The sequence below is a fragment of the Alternaria triticimaculans genome (assembly GCF_023758025.1).
Source record: "Alternaria triticimaculans strain BMP 0046 chromosome Unknown scaffold_1, whole genome shotgun sequence".
Lineage (NCBI taxonomy): Eukaryota > Fungi > Ascomycota > Dothideomycetes > Pleosporales > Pleosporaceae > Alternaria > Alternaria triticimaculans.
This window is the reverse complement of record NW_026055958.1, coordinates 2,714,181-2,731,683: the sequence shown is the minus strand read 5'-3', so window position 1 is coordinate 2,731,683 and position 17,503 is coordinate 2,714,181. Positions and strand designations below refer to the sequence as shown.

At 54.1% G+C, this 17,503-nt stretch overlaps 6 protein-coding genes across 6 annotated transcripts; 1 reads left to right on the top strand and 5 right to left on the bottom strand.

The window, feature by feature from the left end:
* Window positions 1-1,174: 1,174 nt before the first annotated feature.
* Window positions 1,175-1,744, bottom strand: J4E78_000885 (uncharacterized protein; the record flags this gene model as incomplete). Its single annotated transcript, XM_049361546.1, has 4 exons — window positions 1,175-1,345; window positions 1,403-1,570; window positions 1,632-1,645; window positions 1,702-1,744. The coding sequence occupies 4 exons, from the start codon at window positions 1,742-1,744 to the stop codon at window positions 1,175-1,177; spliced, it is 396 nt and encodes a 131-aa protein (XP_049226829.1).
* Window positions 1,745-2,401: 657 nt separating this feature from the next.
* On the bottom strand, window positions 2,402-3,212 carry APT1 (adenine phosphoribosyltransferase; the record flags this gene model as incomplete). Its single annotated transcript, XM_049361545.1, has 2 exons — window positions 2,402-2,562; window positions 2,615-3,212. The coding sequence occupies 2 exons, from the start codon at window positions 3,210-3,212 to the stop codon at window positions 2,402-2,404; spliced, it is 759 nt and encodes a 252-aa protein (XP_049226828.1).
* Window positions 3,213-4,743: 1,531 nt separating this feature from the next.
* Window positions 4,744-6,876, bottom strand: J4E78_000883 (uncharacterized protein; the record flags this gene model as incomplete). The annotated part of the gene is made up of 1 exon (XM_049361544.1): window positions 4,744-6,876. The coding sequence occupies one exon, from the start codon at window positions 6,874-6,876 to the stop codon at window positions 4,744-4,746; it is 2,133 nt and encodes a 710-aa protein (XP_049226827.1).
* A 1,034-nt stretch (window positions 6,877-7,910) lies between these two features.
* On the top strand, window positions 7,911-10,181 carry J4E78_000882 (uncharacterized protein; the record flags this gene model as incomplete). The annotated part of the gene is made up of 1 exon (XM_049361543.1): window positions 7,911-10,181. One exon carries the CDS (start codon window positions 7,911-7,913, stop codon window positions 10,179-10,181), a length of 2,271 nt encoding a protein of 756 aa, XP_049226826.1.
* A 293-nt stretch (window positions 10,182-10,474) lies between these two features.
* J4E78_000881 (uncharacterized protein) lies at window positions 10,475-12,054 on the bottom strand (the record flags this gene model as incomplete). Its single annotated transcript, XM_049361542.1, has 2 exons — window positions 10,475-11,530; window positions 11,587-12,054. 2 exons carry the CDS (start codon window positions 12,052-12,054, stop codon window positions 10,475-10,477), a joined length of 1,524 nt encoding a protein of 507 aa, XP_049226825.1.
* A 1,278-nt stretch (window positions 12,055-13,332) lies between these two features.
* On the bottom strand, window positions 13,333-15,393 carry J4E78_000880 (uncharacterized protein; the record flags this gene model as incomplete). The annotated part of the gene is made up of 4 exons (XM_049361541.1): window positions 13,333-13,869; window positions 13,922-14,333; window positions 14,391-14,517; window positions 14,571-15,393. 4 exons carry the CDS (start codon window positions 15,391-15,393, stop codon window positions 13,333-13,335), a joined length of 1,899 nt encoding a protein of 632 aa, XP_049226824.1.
* Window positions 15,394-17,503: the final 2,110 nt, after the last annotated feature.

Below are 17,503 nucleotides of genomic sequence, written 5' to 3'. Positions count from 1 at the left end.
ACTCCCAGGAGGGAGTAAGCAGCATCTTCCTCACGTTTCGTTTTTCGATGCTCGGTCCATCGCATTATTTCTTCAACGCTATACCTCCCGGCTGCTCTCCTTGTCTCGATGAGTTCACGTGGAATTTGAGTCTGGCGAGCAATTCCATTTGTGAAGGTTTGCCTATGCCCTATCCTATTGCCATCTGCAGAAAAGAAGACTAAATCACGCGGAGCAAGAAGCTCTTGGAACGTCCAACCGCGTGTGAACCAGCGGCTTGCTAGGAACGGATCCACAGGAACTTCCTGCCTCGTAATATCCAGGGTAGAGCTGAATATATCGGATAGGTAGACATAACACACTTTGGAGCGTTCGTACCACTTGTACATCGAGTTGATAGCCTCGGAGAGTTCGGCGCTGCTTCTTTTGTCGATGCAACACGTATCAACCTAATAGGCAAGTTAGCTCAGCGTCGTAGCACGAAAGTCTGTCGCGATTTACCCAAAAGTACTCAAGCCCATCTTCTTTAGCTTGTTTTGCGCAAAAGCGAAGTTTTTTGTAGCCAGCCTTGAACTTCCCTTTTCCTTGGCCTTTGTATATGTCCTTGAAGGTCACCTCCTCGTGGTCTGAACCCCATGTATGTGACAAGATTGCGTAGGGCGGGATATCATCGATGTGCTCGACCAGAATGAAGTCGTCGTCACCTCGAGCATGGAGGAGACGCATGGCACAGTTTACGCGCAGCGAAGCGATCAATACCGATTGGAAGCAGTTGTCGCACGAAACATTCCGAGCAAGAAGGCGAGGAGATCAATGGAAGCTGTAGAACATGAGATGCGGCGCGCTGATAAAACAAGCCCTGAACTGGGGCAGTGCAATACAGCTGAGAACAAAGTGAGGCTTGATGTGGCGTCGCTGCGCCTCTGACGCTGCTGACAGCTGTATGCCCTTGTATGAGCCAATCATGAAATACCTACCACCGGCGAGACCGATTCGTTAGACATTCAAGGATGAATAAGAGGCAGAAACTGTGGCAAAGGGCGGTTCACGTGTCTATTTGCTCACTATCAGACACGTGTGCTGTAGAAACCGGACCACGATGGGTTAACAGCTAAGGTCTCACCAACGCACTTTGACAGCCTTGCTCCACCGAATCGTCGTTCAACCTATGCATCATCAACATCAGCTCCACGCCTCAAAGCTTCGAGCTCATACCGGTATACGCAATGCACTCAATCTCGACCGGCACACCCTTGGGCAGCTGCTTAACGGCAACACAGCTGCGCGCAGGCTTATGGGAGAAGTACTGCTCGTACATGCCGTTCATCTCGGCGAAGTTGGCCATGTCGTCGAGGAAGACGTTGACCTGGAGTCGTAGTCAGCACCTCATCGGCTGTTTGTCCATGTGTGTTCTTGAACGCACCTTGACGATCCTGTCCATAGCAACACCAGCCTCGGTGAGGATACCCTTGATGTTCTCGCAGCACATCTTGGTCTTGTCCGCGATGCTACCCTCGATCAAGTTGCCCTTGGTATCGGCGGGGATCTGGCCCGAGACGAAGACATTGGGGCCTGCGACGATGGCTTGTGTCTAGACGGTGACGTTAACGTGGATGTTCGGATGCGATGGGGACGATAGAGGAGGAACGTACGTAGGGTCCAGCAGCTGTATCTCTGTTAGCTATCTCTCCTTCTACATCTCTGCCGTCAATTGGAACGTACGAGGACACGCGTTAGCGGTGTGAATCTTCTTGATATCAGACATCTTTCGTATTCCTTTGATGTCGATTGCTTTGTAGGGTGAAGTTGTGATAGCAGGTCGCGTGAGATTCGTGGTTGTAGTAGTAAGGGATCGTGAAGCACGTAGAGCTCTTGGTACCGCCGTGCGTATCAGCAGCATGGGACCGTTTATCTACGTCAGGTAAATCGAGGCTATCGTCGGGCTAGGTGGACACCTAATTGAGCGCGTCCGCCCTATACCCGTGACATAAGATGGGGCTTGGGAGCGGCATCGGAAGCTACCCCACTTTCCTTCTTGGGCGGGCGCTGCGTGTCAGCAGCTTGCAGGGATGTTTTTGTTGATGGAGGGGTAATGAGGGCGGAAATTTTGGGGACGGCGACTTTTGCGACGGGGAAAGAGGGTATGGCGCCGCTGTCGTGTTGCGCAGGGCGCAGGGCTTAGATCGGTGTCAATGATATAGTGTGGAAATGACCATTTGAAGGTGCGTATACGAGTAAAGAGACTTTTGACGTATTTATCGTGATATCCTCGCGCGCATCTCTCATCGCGCCATGTCGTGACTATACAAACCACCAACGCCGCCCATATGCAATCCTATGCCCCATCTATAATGTGTATTGTTTACGGTATCGAGTCGAGATTCCAAGAGTGAAGATTACCAGCCGTCTCAGTATTACACCCCTACTGCTCCATCTTCTCCTCCTGGCCCGAGAGCAATGTGTGTACAGGCGCGTCGAGCTGGTCGCGGCCCTTGAGGAAATCGAGTTCGAGAATGAAAAGGTATCCCATGATAGTTCCGCCTAGCTTCTTCACCAGAGAACCAGCTGCGGCTGCGGAGCCACCTGTGTCGTGTTAGCATGTCGTCTCGTCTCTGATGCGAACGATATCACGTACCAGTCGCAATAATATCATCCACAATAAGCACGTTCTGCCCGCTCTTGACAGCGCCCTCCTGCATCTGGAAGAAATCACTGCCATACTCCTTCTTGTATTCCGCCGTCTCACACGGACCCGGCAGCTTGCCCCTCTTCCTGACGGGCACAAAACTCGCGCCCAGCCTCAGCGCAAGGCTGGGCCCGAACAGGAAGCCGCGCGCATCGAGTCCGACGACGACATCTGGCTTGGCACCTGTCGCGCCGAACTGCTTCTCAATCGACAGCTCAAGACCGCGCAGCAGTCCCTCGTGGAGCGCGGGGTCTGCGAAGATGGGCAGGATGTCTTCGAAGAGGATGCCGGGTTCGGGGAAGTCTTTGAACTGGCGGAGCGAGGCCTTCAGCGTGCTTTTAAGACGGGCGAGTTCGGCGGCGGCGGAGGGACGGGGGGTGGACTGTCCGCCTTGGGAGGGGCCATGGCTGTTGGACTCGAGAGTTGGGTCGGGCTTCTGCGGGGGAGGGTGCGCGGCGGTTGCGTCGCCCTTGAGTGGGGGGTCGGCGGACGTGGTGGTGTTGATGGGGTGGGTGCTGTGGGCGGGCGTGTCGTGGGGAGCGGACATGATGGGACGAGGGGAGGGGGCGGCGTCGAGATATAAGACGGACGGGTCAGGTCTGTATGGGAGGGCGGATGCGATAGATAGGGCTAGGGCAGAAGCCGGGTTGGGGTAAGGTGGTCAGGGCTGGCTGGCTGCACTGCAATGCTGTCAGACTCAGGCGTCGTCGTGGTCGCTGAGAGTACCCAGCGCAACAAAAAAAATTGAGTTAGCCCCTCTGGAAAACGGTCCGCAGGGCCACACAGTTCCTAGGCCCACCACCGAAACCCCCGTATGGCGAATCAAGACGCCATTTGTTCAGCCGCTCAGCGCTCAGCGCTCAGCGCTCAGCGCAGCACCTTCGCACTCGGTTGCCTATACACCACCACGCTGCTCGATGCGGCAGCTCCCTACGCCCGCACCGCACTCGCCCATCCTATCGCACGCGCGCCACGGGCAGCTGTATCGCCGTGATCCCTGACCCACAACTATCTGCGGCGCCAAACATGTGCCAGACTCGACATTTACCCTTATCGGAACCAAGGGATGCCGAACGAAGACGTGCATTCACATGTCGACGTCACGCCAGGCCAGAAAACGAGCACGTAGGCTGTAGGGTAAGAGTCATACTGCCGCTTCCCAACAATTTCTCCTGCCCTCCCATGGATCCCATGCCTTCGGGCGACTATAGTAGCTGCGTTACTGTTGAAAGCCCTTCTCTAGCTTTGCATTCGCGATTCGCGCAATCTATTACTCAAACACGACATGTCAACAACATGATCTGCGTCCTCTGTCTCGCAACAAAAGCCAGTGCCGTCGAGGCGTAGCGGGGATCTCATGTGCAGTACCCCACGGATGTGGTAACCGAAAGGCAACTAAGGCGTTGTCGCAGCGGTGAGACGTTCTAGAAGGTCGAGCGGGATCCTGAGCTTGTTGTACCACGCTGGTATACCACCACACAATCTTCACCCAAGATTAGTGCAGACGGTGAAGAGAGTTGTGTATCGCGTTCCGCCGCTGCCTGAGCAGTAGCCAACGAAACACATACAGAGAACATGCTAGACTTATCAAGCGCCTGCGACGGCGCAGACCATCCAAGGCAAGCAAGTACTTTACGCGTCCTCGCAGCGAGCAAGCCCTTTGTCTCCACATTAACCCGCGGCATGCATGCATACTCACTAAAAGACCCCAATAGGGCAATGCCTAGCGTCTTGTCGCCTGTCGACTTGTTGACACCCGTCAACCGAATGCATGACGCGACCGTCAAGTTTCTCTCTGGAACCGTGGTTGACCAGCGTTTCGTCACACGATATCTTAGTCTCGACAAAGCGACTCTGAGGCAGCAGACGCGTGTCTGTCGGAAGAACCATGGTAGTAGCATCTCAGGTGGATTGGACATGCTCTAGAAGCTCGATAAAAGGTGGGTATATATTGTTTGATATGCCGCTGCAACCGCGGAGGCTCCCGGTGGCCCAGACTAACTGTCCTCTATACATGCTGCCTACATGTCGTAACCCTCTCCACTACATGTGTGCATGAACTACCAGAATAAGACTAACTAACCCCAAACGTCCATGTTGTTCACAATGCACTCCTCGTCTGTCCGCTTCCTCAGACTACCAACAACATAGACCTTCTCGCCATACTCTTGCAAACGGTCCATGGTAGTCCTCACGTTCTCTTGGCTAACGACGAGCACCATGCCGAGACCCGTGTTGAATGTCCTCGCTAGTTCCGTGTTATCCAGGCGACCTGCCTTCTTGAGCCATTTGAACACGTCCAGAAGTGGCCAGTTCTTTGCATCGAGCTCCGCGGTCAGGGTCTTTGGCAACATGCGAGGAATGTTCTCTAGCAGGCCGCCGCCCGTTATGTGGGCCATACCCTTGATCAAGCCCCGCCGGGTCGCAGCTAGTAGTGGTTTGACGTAGATCTTAGTTGGCGTCAGGAGTGCCGTTCCGAGGTTCTCGCCTGAGCTCCACGGGCATGCGTCTGAGTAAGAGATGCCTTGTGTCTCGACGATTCTTCGGACAAGAGAGAATCCGTTGGAGTGGACTCCACTGGAGGCCAGACCGATGAGTACGTCACCCTCGGCCATGGACGCTGTGTCTGGTAAGATCGTTGCGCCCTGCTTGATCGCACCGATCGCAGCACCTCCGGCGTCGTATTCGCCTGCCTGGTAGATGCCGGGCATCTCTGCCGTCTCTCCACCAACAAGGGCACATGCAGACTGCCGGCAGCCGTTCGCGACGCCCTCGACAAACTTAGCAGCGCCTTCTACATCAAGCTTGCTGCAAGCGTAGTAGTCGAGGAACATCAGAGGCTCGGCGCCTTGTACGACGAGATCGTTCACGTTCATCGCGACGAGATCGATACCGACAGTGTCGTGCTTACCCATCTCGAAGGCAATCTTGACCTTTGTGCCGATACCGTCGATAGCGCCCACCAGTATAGGTGCCTCATTGTAGCCAGCCGCTTGTAGGTCGAGCAGCCCACCAAATCCACCGATCTTGCCATCGGCTCCAGGGCGCTTGGTGCTAGCAGTCAACGCCTTGATCTGCTTAACGAGCTGGTTGCCCGCGTCGATGCTCACACCCGATGATGCGTATGTCAGCGCCTCGCCAGCTGGCTGTGAGGTGCTTGAAGGGCGGGTCACAGTGGTGCCCTCCTCGGCCGGCTCAAGGAGCTTCCAGTCGCATGTTATGCCTTCCTTCTTGAACTCCTGTAGCAGATGTTCTGCGATCTTGTCAAAGTTCTCAGTCGCGAGTGCGAGGATGGTCGGGCCGGCGCCTGAGAGACAGATGCCCAGCAGGCCGGGGTGTGATTGTGGGGTAACGGATTGGAGGATTTCGGTAAGACCGGGGATGAGGCCGCGACGGTAGGGTTGGTGGAGCTTGTCTTGCATAGCTGTGTAGATCATGTCGGGGTCTGGTGTGGCTTGACCGAGTGCGGTGGTCAGGACAGCCAGTCGCTGCATGTTGAAGATGGCATCTTTGCGCGAATACGACTCAGGCAGTACCGCACGCGCCTTGGCCGTCGAGACCTCGAATTGTGGGATGACGCATATGCACTTGATAGCGGGCGACCAAGCAAACTTGGTGTAGTGTCCGATGTTGAGGGGAGGCTCGGGTGGCCGCAGACCCGTGTCTACACCACCTGCAGGCTGTGGGAGGACTTCGCTGAGGGGAATTTCGAGGCGCTCGGTGTCTTCGGGCGACAGCTCGTTGAGGTAGGTGCCGACAAAGCCTCCGTATAGCGCTGCTGCGACGTTGTCTGGGTGACGCTCTTCCATCAGGCAGTAGTCGAGCATGCGCGCTCTCGATAGCCCAAGGTTTCCGACCTCATTCGCCAGATATACACCTCCTACAATGGCCGCAGCCGAAGAGCCCAGTCCGCGTCCCAGCGGTATCGGGTTCTTGACGTGGACGTGTGTTTCCGAAGGGAAGTCGCGAACGCCATGGCAGCGGAGCACGTATACGGCGGTTCGCGTGATGAGGTTGTCTTGCGCGGCGAGCGGGACATCTTCCGCGCCTACGCCCTCATAAGTTATCTTGCAGTTGAGCGAGTGCTCTGATTTCTCCTTCTTGGTGACTGTGACCTCGAGTTCGAGATAGAGGTTGAGCGCAAGGCCAATGACGTCAAAGCCGGGGCCGATGTTGGCGGACGAGCAGGGGATCTTGATGTGAGTAGTCATATTGGACTACAGAGCGCCTGGGGCTTGACGTGATGTCTTGTTATGTCGTCGCGCAAAAAATATTGGACCAGCGCATGGGAGGGATGAAAAAGATGGCGTGGGGCTCAAACGCCGACGCCGGTCGCGGGGTAGCGCACCGCCACACTTCATCTCTCCCAGCCTCGCGACGCGTCCAGCTACGCGCAGACAACCGAGTAATCCATTCCATCTCATCTCATCTCTGCATTCGGCTCCCCATTTCTGTCACGACAGCGCGATCGCATGCATCAGCTTGTCGGTCCAAGCCGCGGTCTCTCACGCAACCGATTAGACGTACAGACACCGCGATCCAGAGGGGAGTCGCGTCATCGCGTTCGCTATCAGCAGTAGTGGACATGATGCATCGCAAGCGTGGCTCGAATATGGTGAAGGCAGAGAGGAACTTGGGTGAGGCTGTGCAACACGTCTCCTCGCTTTGGTGGCATCCAAGAGCTGCAGTGACGCCACCGCTGACGCCTTGTGTGACCCGACAGCATTGCCAACGCATAGCCCTTTCAGCACTCAGGTAAGTAAAGATCTGTGTGAAAGCCGCTCACAGTAGTCGAAATCGACAACTTCGCAGCCCTTCTGCAAGGGCTTTCGCTACCAGACCTGCAGCAGGCAGACGTTCCACGATATCGCCGCACGACCAGGCAACAGGCAAGGCTGACCGGTTCTCTTGGCTGCCTACATATAGCCTTGTGGAGTATTTTTTGCTTGAATCTCAGTCCACCTCCCTTCTTCCTTTACGGTTATCTCTTACTTGAATAATCGGAGTGAATCGGGACTCCCTTTATCGTTCAACTGCTTCGATAATACGGTGAAACGAATCCTCAGCTCCGCTCGACTAGCACGGCTCCCAGCCTCTCTTACTGCACTACGCTCTCACTTCTTCTTCAACCCATTCAAAGCCTTTACTTGCCCCACCCACTCAGCATACCATCACAGTATTTCAAGCAAGCCGATCTCGAAGGACATCCGTCACCTCAGTTCAGTCCGCCCCAACAGCACTCGTCATGTGCGACTCGCCCACTGAAGAAGACGCGCGCGCTGAGCAGTTGGCCTACTTGCGCCAGCTCATGGCTCTGGAGCAACGCAACAGAGCTAGGCGCGAGGCTCGCTCTCCATCGGTCTCCTCTTCATCATCCGAAGAAGATAAGCCAACCTCAAAGACCAAGTCAAAGGCCAAGACCAATGGTGTCAAGCACGTTCTTGTCAACGGTAAAGGTCGAAAGCAGGCTGAGAATGGCGCCGCCGATAATGACATTCCGGAAGACAAGCCCGAGGACGAGGAGCTTTACAAACCAGGAATGAAGAACGGTCTAAAGCACTTGTACTCCGGAAAGGAAGACAAAAAAGGCCGCTTTCAGTGGCAAGAGGAGATCCCCGAAGACCTTGGAGAAGCCGTCGAGAACGACGAGACCGCGAAGTGGGCGTTGCTCGTGCGGAACGTCAAGGTTTACAACGATCCCCGACGAGTATTGTCTATTCACTCGATTGTCGTTCAGAGCCCGCTGCTGAAGAAGCTGCTCGCTGTTGTACTGAAGAACTACCCGGGTGTCACCGTCGGCCTCAACCGTCTCGAGTTCCAGGGCAAGTTTGAGCCACTGATTCATCGATGGACTGAGTTGCAGGACGCTATTGCCAAGCTTGGCGACGAGACAGAGGATAAGCGCACGACCAAAGCCCACGCTGAGTTGCTCCAAGACATTCTCACCAAGGAATTCAAGAGCATGATTGATACCTCCCAGGACATGAAGAACAAGAGGGTTATGACATACGAACACCTTTGGACGCTGTATCAACCTGGGGCGACTGTTTTCGCTCGACAGGATGGTCAAGAGACGGCCATGATCCTGGTCGAGACGCGTTATGGACAGGATTGCAAGGGTGCACCCTGCTTTTGGCTGACTTGCAAGTACGTCGATTGGGATGGCGCCAAATTCGGTTCCAACAAGATCAACCTCTCCATCGCCGCCTATACCGGTACACGCGCTATCACCAATCTGCGTGTCTACCCCATCGAGTTCCATCCCGAGGGCGAAGCTATCCGCACTCGCCTCATTGAACGGGGTGCCAAAGCAGAAACTCTCGCTGGTCCGAACTATAGAGCATACCAAGGTGTTGCATGGAGGCAGGGTGGGTTCGGGAACAAAGACAAGTACAACGTGAAGGGTCGGATAATAATCGATACCTACGGCTGGAACCGATTCGACCCCACTCATTCGGTCTTTGTAACGCCATTGAACCAGAAAGATCCCAGCCCACCACCAATCCCTCCTATCCCGGGACAGTACGACGAGGAAGAAATCGACGAGTGCCAGGATGAGTTCGAAGACGAAGACGACAGTGGCATGCCCTTAGATGGCGCATTTGCCGACGAGGACGATGCAGCCAAACACGTGCCGTTGACAACTGAACAAAAGCTGATCTGCACACCTCTACTTCGTGGTTACAGCCTGAAGAACAAGCTTTGGCTGAATTTCTTCGTAAACTGTGTCAAAGACATTGAGTGGCAAGACGACGCTTTCGATAGGTTGGTGCTCCCGAAGAACCAGAAAGAGCTCATCTTAGGCTTCACGGAGTCTCAACGGAAGTTCCGCGATACGTTTGACGACGTGATCGAAGGTAAAGGCAAAGGCATGATTATTCTACTCTGCGGCCCGCCCGGCGTGGGTAAAACTCTCACTAGTGAGTCAGTCGCCGAAGAAATGAAGATGCCTCTCTATATGATGAGCGCCGGTGATCTTGGCTTCGATCCTAGAAAGGTAGAGACCAAGTTGCAAGACATCCTCGAAATGTGCAGCCGCTGGAACGCAGTCCTCCTCCTCGACGAAGCCGACGTCTTCTTAGAGCAGCGCTCCCTCCACGAGCTCGAGCGCAACAAACTCGTCTCTATCTTCCTTCGCGTTCTAGAGTACTACGAAGGCACCATGTTCCTCACGACCAACCGCGTCCAGACCTTCGACCCGGCTTTCCAATCGCGCATCCACATCTCGCTCGACTACCCCGGTCTCACCATCGACTCGCGCAAGACGGTCTGGAAGAACTTCCTCGATTCGTCGTCGCAGGAACACACCATTTCCAAGGCTGAACTCACGGAGCTGGCGCGTATGGATCTGAATGGACGGCAGATCAAGAATATCCTCAAGATTGCTAGGTTGCTGGCTAGTCGCAAGGAGGAGAAGCTTAGTCGGGAGCATATCACTACTACTATGGATGTCACCCAGCATCTTCATAATGAGACGCAGTTTAGTGAGCGCACTAAGGGCACCCTGTATGGCTAGTGCGGGAGGAAGAAGGACATAGGCGGACGGATTGGCTTTCATGCATTCATGGGACATTCAGGGTCTAGAAACCACGGAAGGCAAGAGTACGGCATGATCAGACATCTCTCAGTAGCTGTAGGAACTGTGGCTTTCTCTTTCTCAAGAGCTTTGGGGTTTACATACGTAGGAAGTCTTACTAAATGATAAAATGAAAAACACGATGGATGATGAAATGATGATGGTATTGTAGAGTACCGACAGGCTAACACGCACTACCATCCCCACGCTCCAGTCGTCACAATGCAATATTCTCACTTCTGAGGACCCCAATGACGGCTCACCCAGTCGTAAGCGTTTTTCAAGAATGGCTCCTGGTTCTCATCGAGGTCGTAGTCGAAACCATGGCCAACATCTGTGTCCTGTACATAATGCATCCCCTTTGCCTGATCGAATTTTGGCTTCTTGTTCAACTCCCACACAACGTCCAAGCAAAGCGTTTCGGTGTCTTTGAACCGGTCGCCATAGAGTTCGGGTTTCCGGAGCGTCGCAACGAACTTTTCGGTGTTTTTAATGGGACAGTTGGTGTCATTATGGCCGTGATAAATGTAGATGGGTGGTAAGAGCTCATGATCCACTCTGTTTGCGCATATTTCGGCCCTCTCGATTCCATCCATGAGCGTTTCGTCAATGTTGCCTTCCTCATCGAGGTTTAGCGTTTTGTCTAGCGTAGGGTCTCCGTGCTGGCGCTGGAAGAAAGGCTTCCATTTCTTTGAAACGGATAAGAGGACAGCAAAGACCATGCCGCGAGGAGGTGGTCTACCTGTGCAGGTTGGCACAACACCCATTCTCTCGAGTCTGAGGATTTCTTCCGCCACCCTTTCGGCTCGCTCTTTTATCTCTACTTTTGACCGGTCCGCACCCATGTAGGGAACTTTCTCTCCTGCCTCGCGTTCGTAATGCGCAATCATGGGGAACCGCAAAAGGGCCGCTTGAATGGGGATTTTCAGTCCTCCGTCTTTCGCCGCATTGAGCCACATCGCAGTCACGGCTGCATGCGCGCCTGCACTTTCACCTTCAACATACACTTGATCCTTATCGATGGCGAGCTTCCCACCCTTGTTTGCGACCTCGCGGCATAGCCATTCCTGCCAAGACTTGGTTTTATCCTCGGTATCGTCCCAGACCTTTTTAAAGTACCCGTCCTCTTTGTACCACCTGAGGAAATCGTAAATCGCTCGGTAAATGTCGACGTAATTGCCTTCTGGTCCCAGAGGGTAGTTTGGTGCTATGATGATGGCGTTCTTCTGCTTGGCTCTTTGAACGGCAATTTGCGAGTACCATGGAATAAAGTCGGCAGCACCAGTACACTGTACACAATTTAGCATGTTTGGATTTATATCGAACACCCGGAATGTTTACTTACAAACCCGCCACCATGAAACATCCACATAACGGGCGACATTTGATCATCTGGTAACTGCTGCGGTACGTAGATTGCCACCGTGAGAGACTGTTTGTCCCACCCGTCCGAGAACGAGTATTGGGTCTCGAAAGAGTGAAACCCTTGCTCACTAAACCATTCCTTGCTTCGATTAAATATGTTGTTGGGTGGATCTGCTTCGTAGAAAAGGTTTCCATCGGCCTCCTTCTTAGTAGGCCATTCCAAAAGCCGGGTCAGCCTGCCACTGACAAGATCGCGGTGCTTCTTTGCCGCATCTTGCGCTTCCTTGATTATACCCAAAGGATAGTCCCATTTGGGCAGCTCTCCACATTCTGCTCCTGTGAGTCGTTCATTCCGGTTGTCGATTCCCTGCTTCAAGTCGTCAAAGTCCCTACTTTCCTTGTCGCTCAGCTCATATGGATTGAAGTCCGTCAACTTCGAGGAAGACATTGGGGGCTGGAATGTATGTTCAGTCGAGAGTCGTCGATGTGGTTTAGTTGAGTTTGCCTAAGCGTCGAAAGGTAGTATACTGGTGTGAAAGTACGATCACGTCGATATGCTCTTTATATACTCCTGATTGACTCACAGCTCCCCTCAGTCACCCCCGAAGACTCACAGTCGACGCATATAGCCACCAGTCAGCCCGCGTTCGACTCTCGAAGAGTCAAGCCCACGTTGGTATGCCATGTCCACCAACTGCTCTTCATACGTGGTACCATGTGATCGTGCACAGCGGGAAGCCGTGCGTCGTGACTCTATCGCCCGGGTACCGTCATAAAAGTACTTCTCGTAACACGTTGTCGGGTGTGAAGTGTAACACTGGATCCAAGGTTTCCGTTTCTCTCGGCATATAGGCCCCTCGTTGTGGCCGCGACCATGCCGTGGGGGACTGTATAACCTCGAGCCTCCGGTATCGCTCGTGGGTGTTTGTTCCTTTGTTGCCTGTCGCAGAGAACAAGACTTTGTTCATCATTCTTGTTGTAGCTGAGGTCTGAGCTTGGACCAACTATTGTAGCTTGAGTTGATGCAGATGATGGCTGACGAGAAGGAGTATGTCCGCTATTGCGCATCACCTTTTCCAGTTTTGAAGCAAGATCACAGGGCTGGTGGTGTGTTTGTGAACAATCAATCACCAATTGGTTCTTCCATTCCAAGGTGTCATCCGAACGTCATGGCCTTTCTTCCACCCAACACCCGCTCGGTCTGCGATACCGTGTGAGCTCGTAATGTAGCGAGAGGTGTTATGACCGCAAAGTATTCAGCTTCTAAGTCGCGAATGGAGCATGTGTGGCATGCGAGGAGTTGCAAAGGTGATGAGACGTGAGATCCGACTCCGCATTGGCGAAGGTCGGCATGGGTGGTCAATGCTGAAGCTTCCCATGTGAGGCCCCACTTTCAGTAGACGCGTACGGGAGGAGCGATCTCTAGCGGATGGCGTTGTTTGGGTGTGACAGGCAGACTACGTAGCGTACCGTTGTGTAGGGAGTTCTCCGCATTCCACCGGACAATTAGTTCATACCCCAAAATGTATCTTTGTTAAGCGCAGAGGAGAGCAATCACATGACAGCATTACACATGAATCAGTTTAAGCGTGTGAGCATCTCACGCTGGGGTATTCATTACTCGCTCAGAGAGCTTCGTGTGCTATTTACACTAACGAACGCATTACATAGTCCTATGCTAAGTAGAACTGGACCTTCAAATGATCTGACTAGTTTGGATCCGGATTTACGCAGTCGGGACAGCGCCAGTAGCGTAGCCTTTCTCGATAATCGGAGGGGGCTTGGGCACATTTCGGCGGAGAACCGTCTTGTTGATGAAGTAAGGCACCGACTGGGTGATCTCGTAGTGGAGGTACTGCTTGGTGGGCACACTGAAGACCTGGTCCAGTTCTTCAAGCGTGAGCTGCTTGGTCTCTCGGACGAAACAGAAGATCATAAACCAGGCGATCAAGTTGAGGCCAGCGTAGAATCCGAAGGCGCCGGTCTGCGTCATGACTGACACCATACGAGGGAAGGTGAGCGACAAGACTCCAGCGAAGGTGTTGTTGATGCACACTGCCCAGGCCATTCCCTGCTCACGCTGAATGGTAGGGAAAACCTCAGCAGAATACTGGAATGCGACTGGCCCTTCTCCGAGCGAGTACATGATTGTGAAGAGGTAGATGAATAAGACGATCGGTCCGAGTTGAGCGGCTTGACTACCACTGTGGTTAAGGAGGGATAAACCGCCAGCCAGTAGGAAGATGCACATGAAGGGGAAGGTCTAGCACACAGTCAGCACAAGATTAGTCGCGCAAAGGTTGGGAAGTACTTGCCCACATGCAAAGGGTCCTTCGTCCCTTGGTGTCGATGAGGAACAGAGTAGGAATCGTGGAGACGACCTGAAGAGCTCCGTAGCCCAGAGAGGCGTACAAAGCCTGGTCATCGGTAAAGCCGACCTGGGTAAAAATGGTCGAGCTGTAGAATGAGATGATGTTGATACCACACATCTGCTGGGCAATCATGACAGTCGAAGCACCGTAATTGGCACGCCTAATTCGAGGCACGCGGAAGCAGTCCCACATGCGGTCGAAGTAGCCAGCTCCACGTGCAACGGCTAGCTCGGTCTCATAGATGACGTATGAGTAGTAGTAGTCGCGAGCAGCAATGATGGGGTGTGCGCGCAGTCTGGCCATTGATCGGTAGCCTTTGGCAATGTGGCCATGCTTCATCAACCAACGAGGAGACCTAAAAGTGTTTGTCAGTATATGCTTGATATGATTGAGCGTGATGAATTTCACTTACTCTGGGCAAAAGAAGATGCCAATCATGAGGATAAAGGATGGGATGAAAGCAGAACCGAGTTGTAGACGCCATGAGATAGCTCCAGTGTCCTTGACGATGACATTGGCGCAGAAACCGAGGAAGATACCTGTGGATAGGGGTTAATAACATATCGTCGACAACGCGGATGGTACAACTTACCAATGACAACCCACAACTGCCAGAACATGACCAGGGCACCGCGAATTCGGTGAGGTGCAATCTCAGCAGAGTAAATCGGGACAGTGGCGTTCTTTGCACCGATTCCAATTCCCATGATGAAGCGCGCAGCAAAGAGCCCTTGCCATGATTGCGCACAAGCGGAACCAATGGGGGTGGCAGTCAGGCAGATAGCGGTGACGAAGATTTCTCCACGACGACCGAGGTACTTGTTGAGAGGGTCGACGATGAAAGCGCCGATGAGACCAGCAGTCAAGAAGATGATGGAGTTGATAAGTCCGATGATCCATTCGCCCCTGTCCGATCCGAGAAGACCAAATTCTTCAGGGAAGGACAAGTTGGCTCCGTTGGATCCAGTCTGGTCCCAGCCCTGAGTGGCGGCTCCAATGGCACACAGACCAATCGAGTACCACATCATGGTGGGACCGAACCACTTGTGGTCGCGCTCGTAGATGAGAGCATCGCGCTCTTCCTGGGTAAGGTCGGTGAGCATTTCGAAGCGCTCAGGATCGCGCGCGATAAGGGCGGCCTTCCCGAAGAGGGCGGCGTGCTCATCCAAGCCATGGGTGGCAGCCCATCGCTCAGCAGCGCTGACACACTCGGCCTTTGACTGGCGGGTTAGAGGGTTCTCGATGATGTTGTGGGCGACAGATTCGCGGCGGGCGCCTGTATCAGCGATGTGCTCTGCGGTGGGCGTGTAGTGAGGCTCCTTCTCGTTGGCCGGGTCGTAGGCAGCTTCCTTCTCAGCAGAGTAGGCTACTTCCTTGTCAGGAATGTGGCTGACGCCAGTGTCCTTTGCGTCCATGGTGGAGTGGATGTCTCGCAGGCTCCGACGTTAGTAAGACAAATTGCAAGGAGTTGCGGAGAGCAGTGGAGTGGAGGTAGAGAGAAATGGCGGGGGAGATGAGCAGTCGATCTTATACCTGGGGGAGTTCGGAGTGAGAGGGAGGCCTAAAAGTGGAGCCTCAACGGCGCACGCCAGCTGTAAGAGGTTTCCGACAGGCACCTGGGTTTTTCCAGATTCTCTTTCACTGGCACCACCGTCGCGGCGGTCGAGCACCCCGGGATCCTGGCTCGCGTCAGCCATTGAGAAACAGCCTTGGAGGAGGGGGTTTCACGCGCTAGCGCTATCGTTCATGAGGATCCCCACTCCATCTCTCCCCATGGAGTAAGCCTCCCCAAGCGTGCTGCGGCTATCTTAGCCACGCTTAAGGCCTGGGGCTTGGCCCTCACCCCAAAGCTTCGCGCAGGCCGACGTCTATGACCTCACCCTCCGCATTCTCGACCCCATGTGATTCCGCTAGCTCAAGCCACCGCGTTACATTGCTCGGCTGTCTTCCGAGCAACCGTCACGCCAGCCCGCTCTTATTCTGGAGGTTGGTGAAGGGCGCTGTCAGCTCACCCTTACATGTTTACCGGTGTATCTTGCGTCGCACGGCGCACGAGGCGCAATCGCCGTCACAGTAGCGCGGCAGGTATCCCGTACTCGTGGTGTCCCCGTGATCAGTGCAAGGCTTCACGTTGCATGTGCTTGGTGCGATCGAGGTGTGCGGCTTGTTAAGCTGACGCTGCCCAGCTCCGATCGGCGCCCATGTTGCCCTTCCCGTCAGCCGCCTGCATACCGGCACATGTTGGCGCGACCACCGAGGCAGGGAGCAAGGCGCCATTGTACTGCCGCCAAAGGTCCTTCCCGTTGTTTCCTTCTCATAAATGTCAGCCCATCCCAATCTCCGCCAGGATCACGACTGCAATCTATCTGGAGAGGTGTTCGACAAGTCCAGAAAATGTAGGAAGTCCATCGCATTGTCGCCTCAACCAATGGACGACGTCGGTGGCAAGCCTCGACGAGACCAGCGAACTCGATAGCGTACGCGCGGCGATGTCTTGGGCACCTTGAGTCTCCTTGTCCCAACAATCCAAGCCCTCGCCAAAGCTTGGGACGACATCGAGCCCGGCCCAACTGTCAGAATTGTGGGCTTACGTCTCATTCGTAGCGATGCCTTCTTGTGGAGACTACTCCAAAATTTTCTCCAGGTCTCTCCAGGATTCAGCGGGTCAACACACAGACCACGGAAACACTGCTCACGTGCCTGTGTTGCAACCTCGACCGCGCAAGACAAAGAAGATGGGATGCGCGGCCGACGAGCATGCCGGTGCTTTTGCCGCAAACAGAGGGACCAGGTACCGTCTTGCGAGCAGAAGCAACCCGCGGCTACCGGCTGTGGCACAGGGTCGCAAACGGTAAACTCATTTTCCCGGTCTTTCCTTAGCGCATAGAATCACACATATTCACAGATCACTAGTCTTTCCAGCGTCTGTTAACCATCCTCGCACTATATAGGCGCGATATGCACTTCGTGTCTCGAACCCATGAGGCTCTCGTTGAAGTGGGCCTCGGTCGATTGCAACGCTAGACATCGTCCGATACCCCACACCATGGAGCCGTCATTCTCCACAACCTCCGGATTGCCCACTTTGGACGACTAACCAGCGATTTTTCACTAATCACACTCGAGCCTCATCGAAAGTTACTCCGACGCCCTACTAGTTCCCGCTAGCCGCAACGCTGCGTTATCGATTTCGGACATGACCGACAATGCTCTAAATGCACTCTTTCAAACTATCGCCTTTTCACAGCTCTATCTGCATGCTCCAGACCTCGGCCAGGCGGTGTGAAATCGAGAAAGAACCTTCCAAAAAGTAATGCAGAAACTGGTACTACACCCAAGCCCGTCCGCTGCTTTCGGGGTTCGCGTTCGAGGGACTATGGGTGTGTACATTGGTGGGCTGGTAAGTCGATAACGGTGGTTCCAGTCCGGTGCTTCTAACTGGTTGTGGAGAACAGCTGATGTGGGCACACACGCAAATTGAAGGCGTACCGAATGCGTGTTGGTTGGTTGGTCTGACGGCTACTA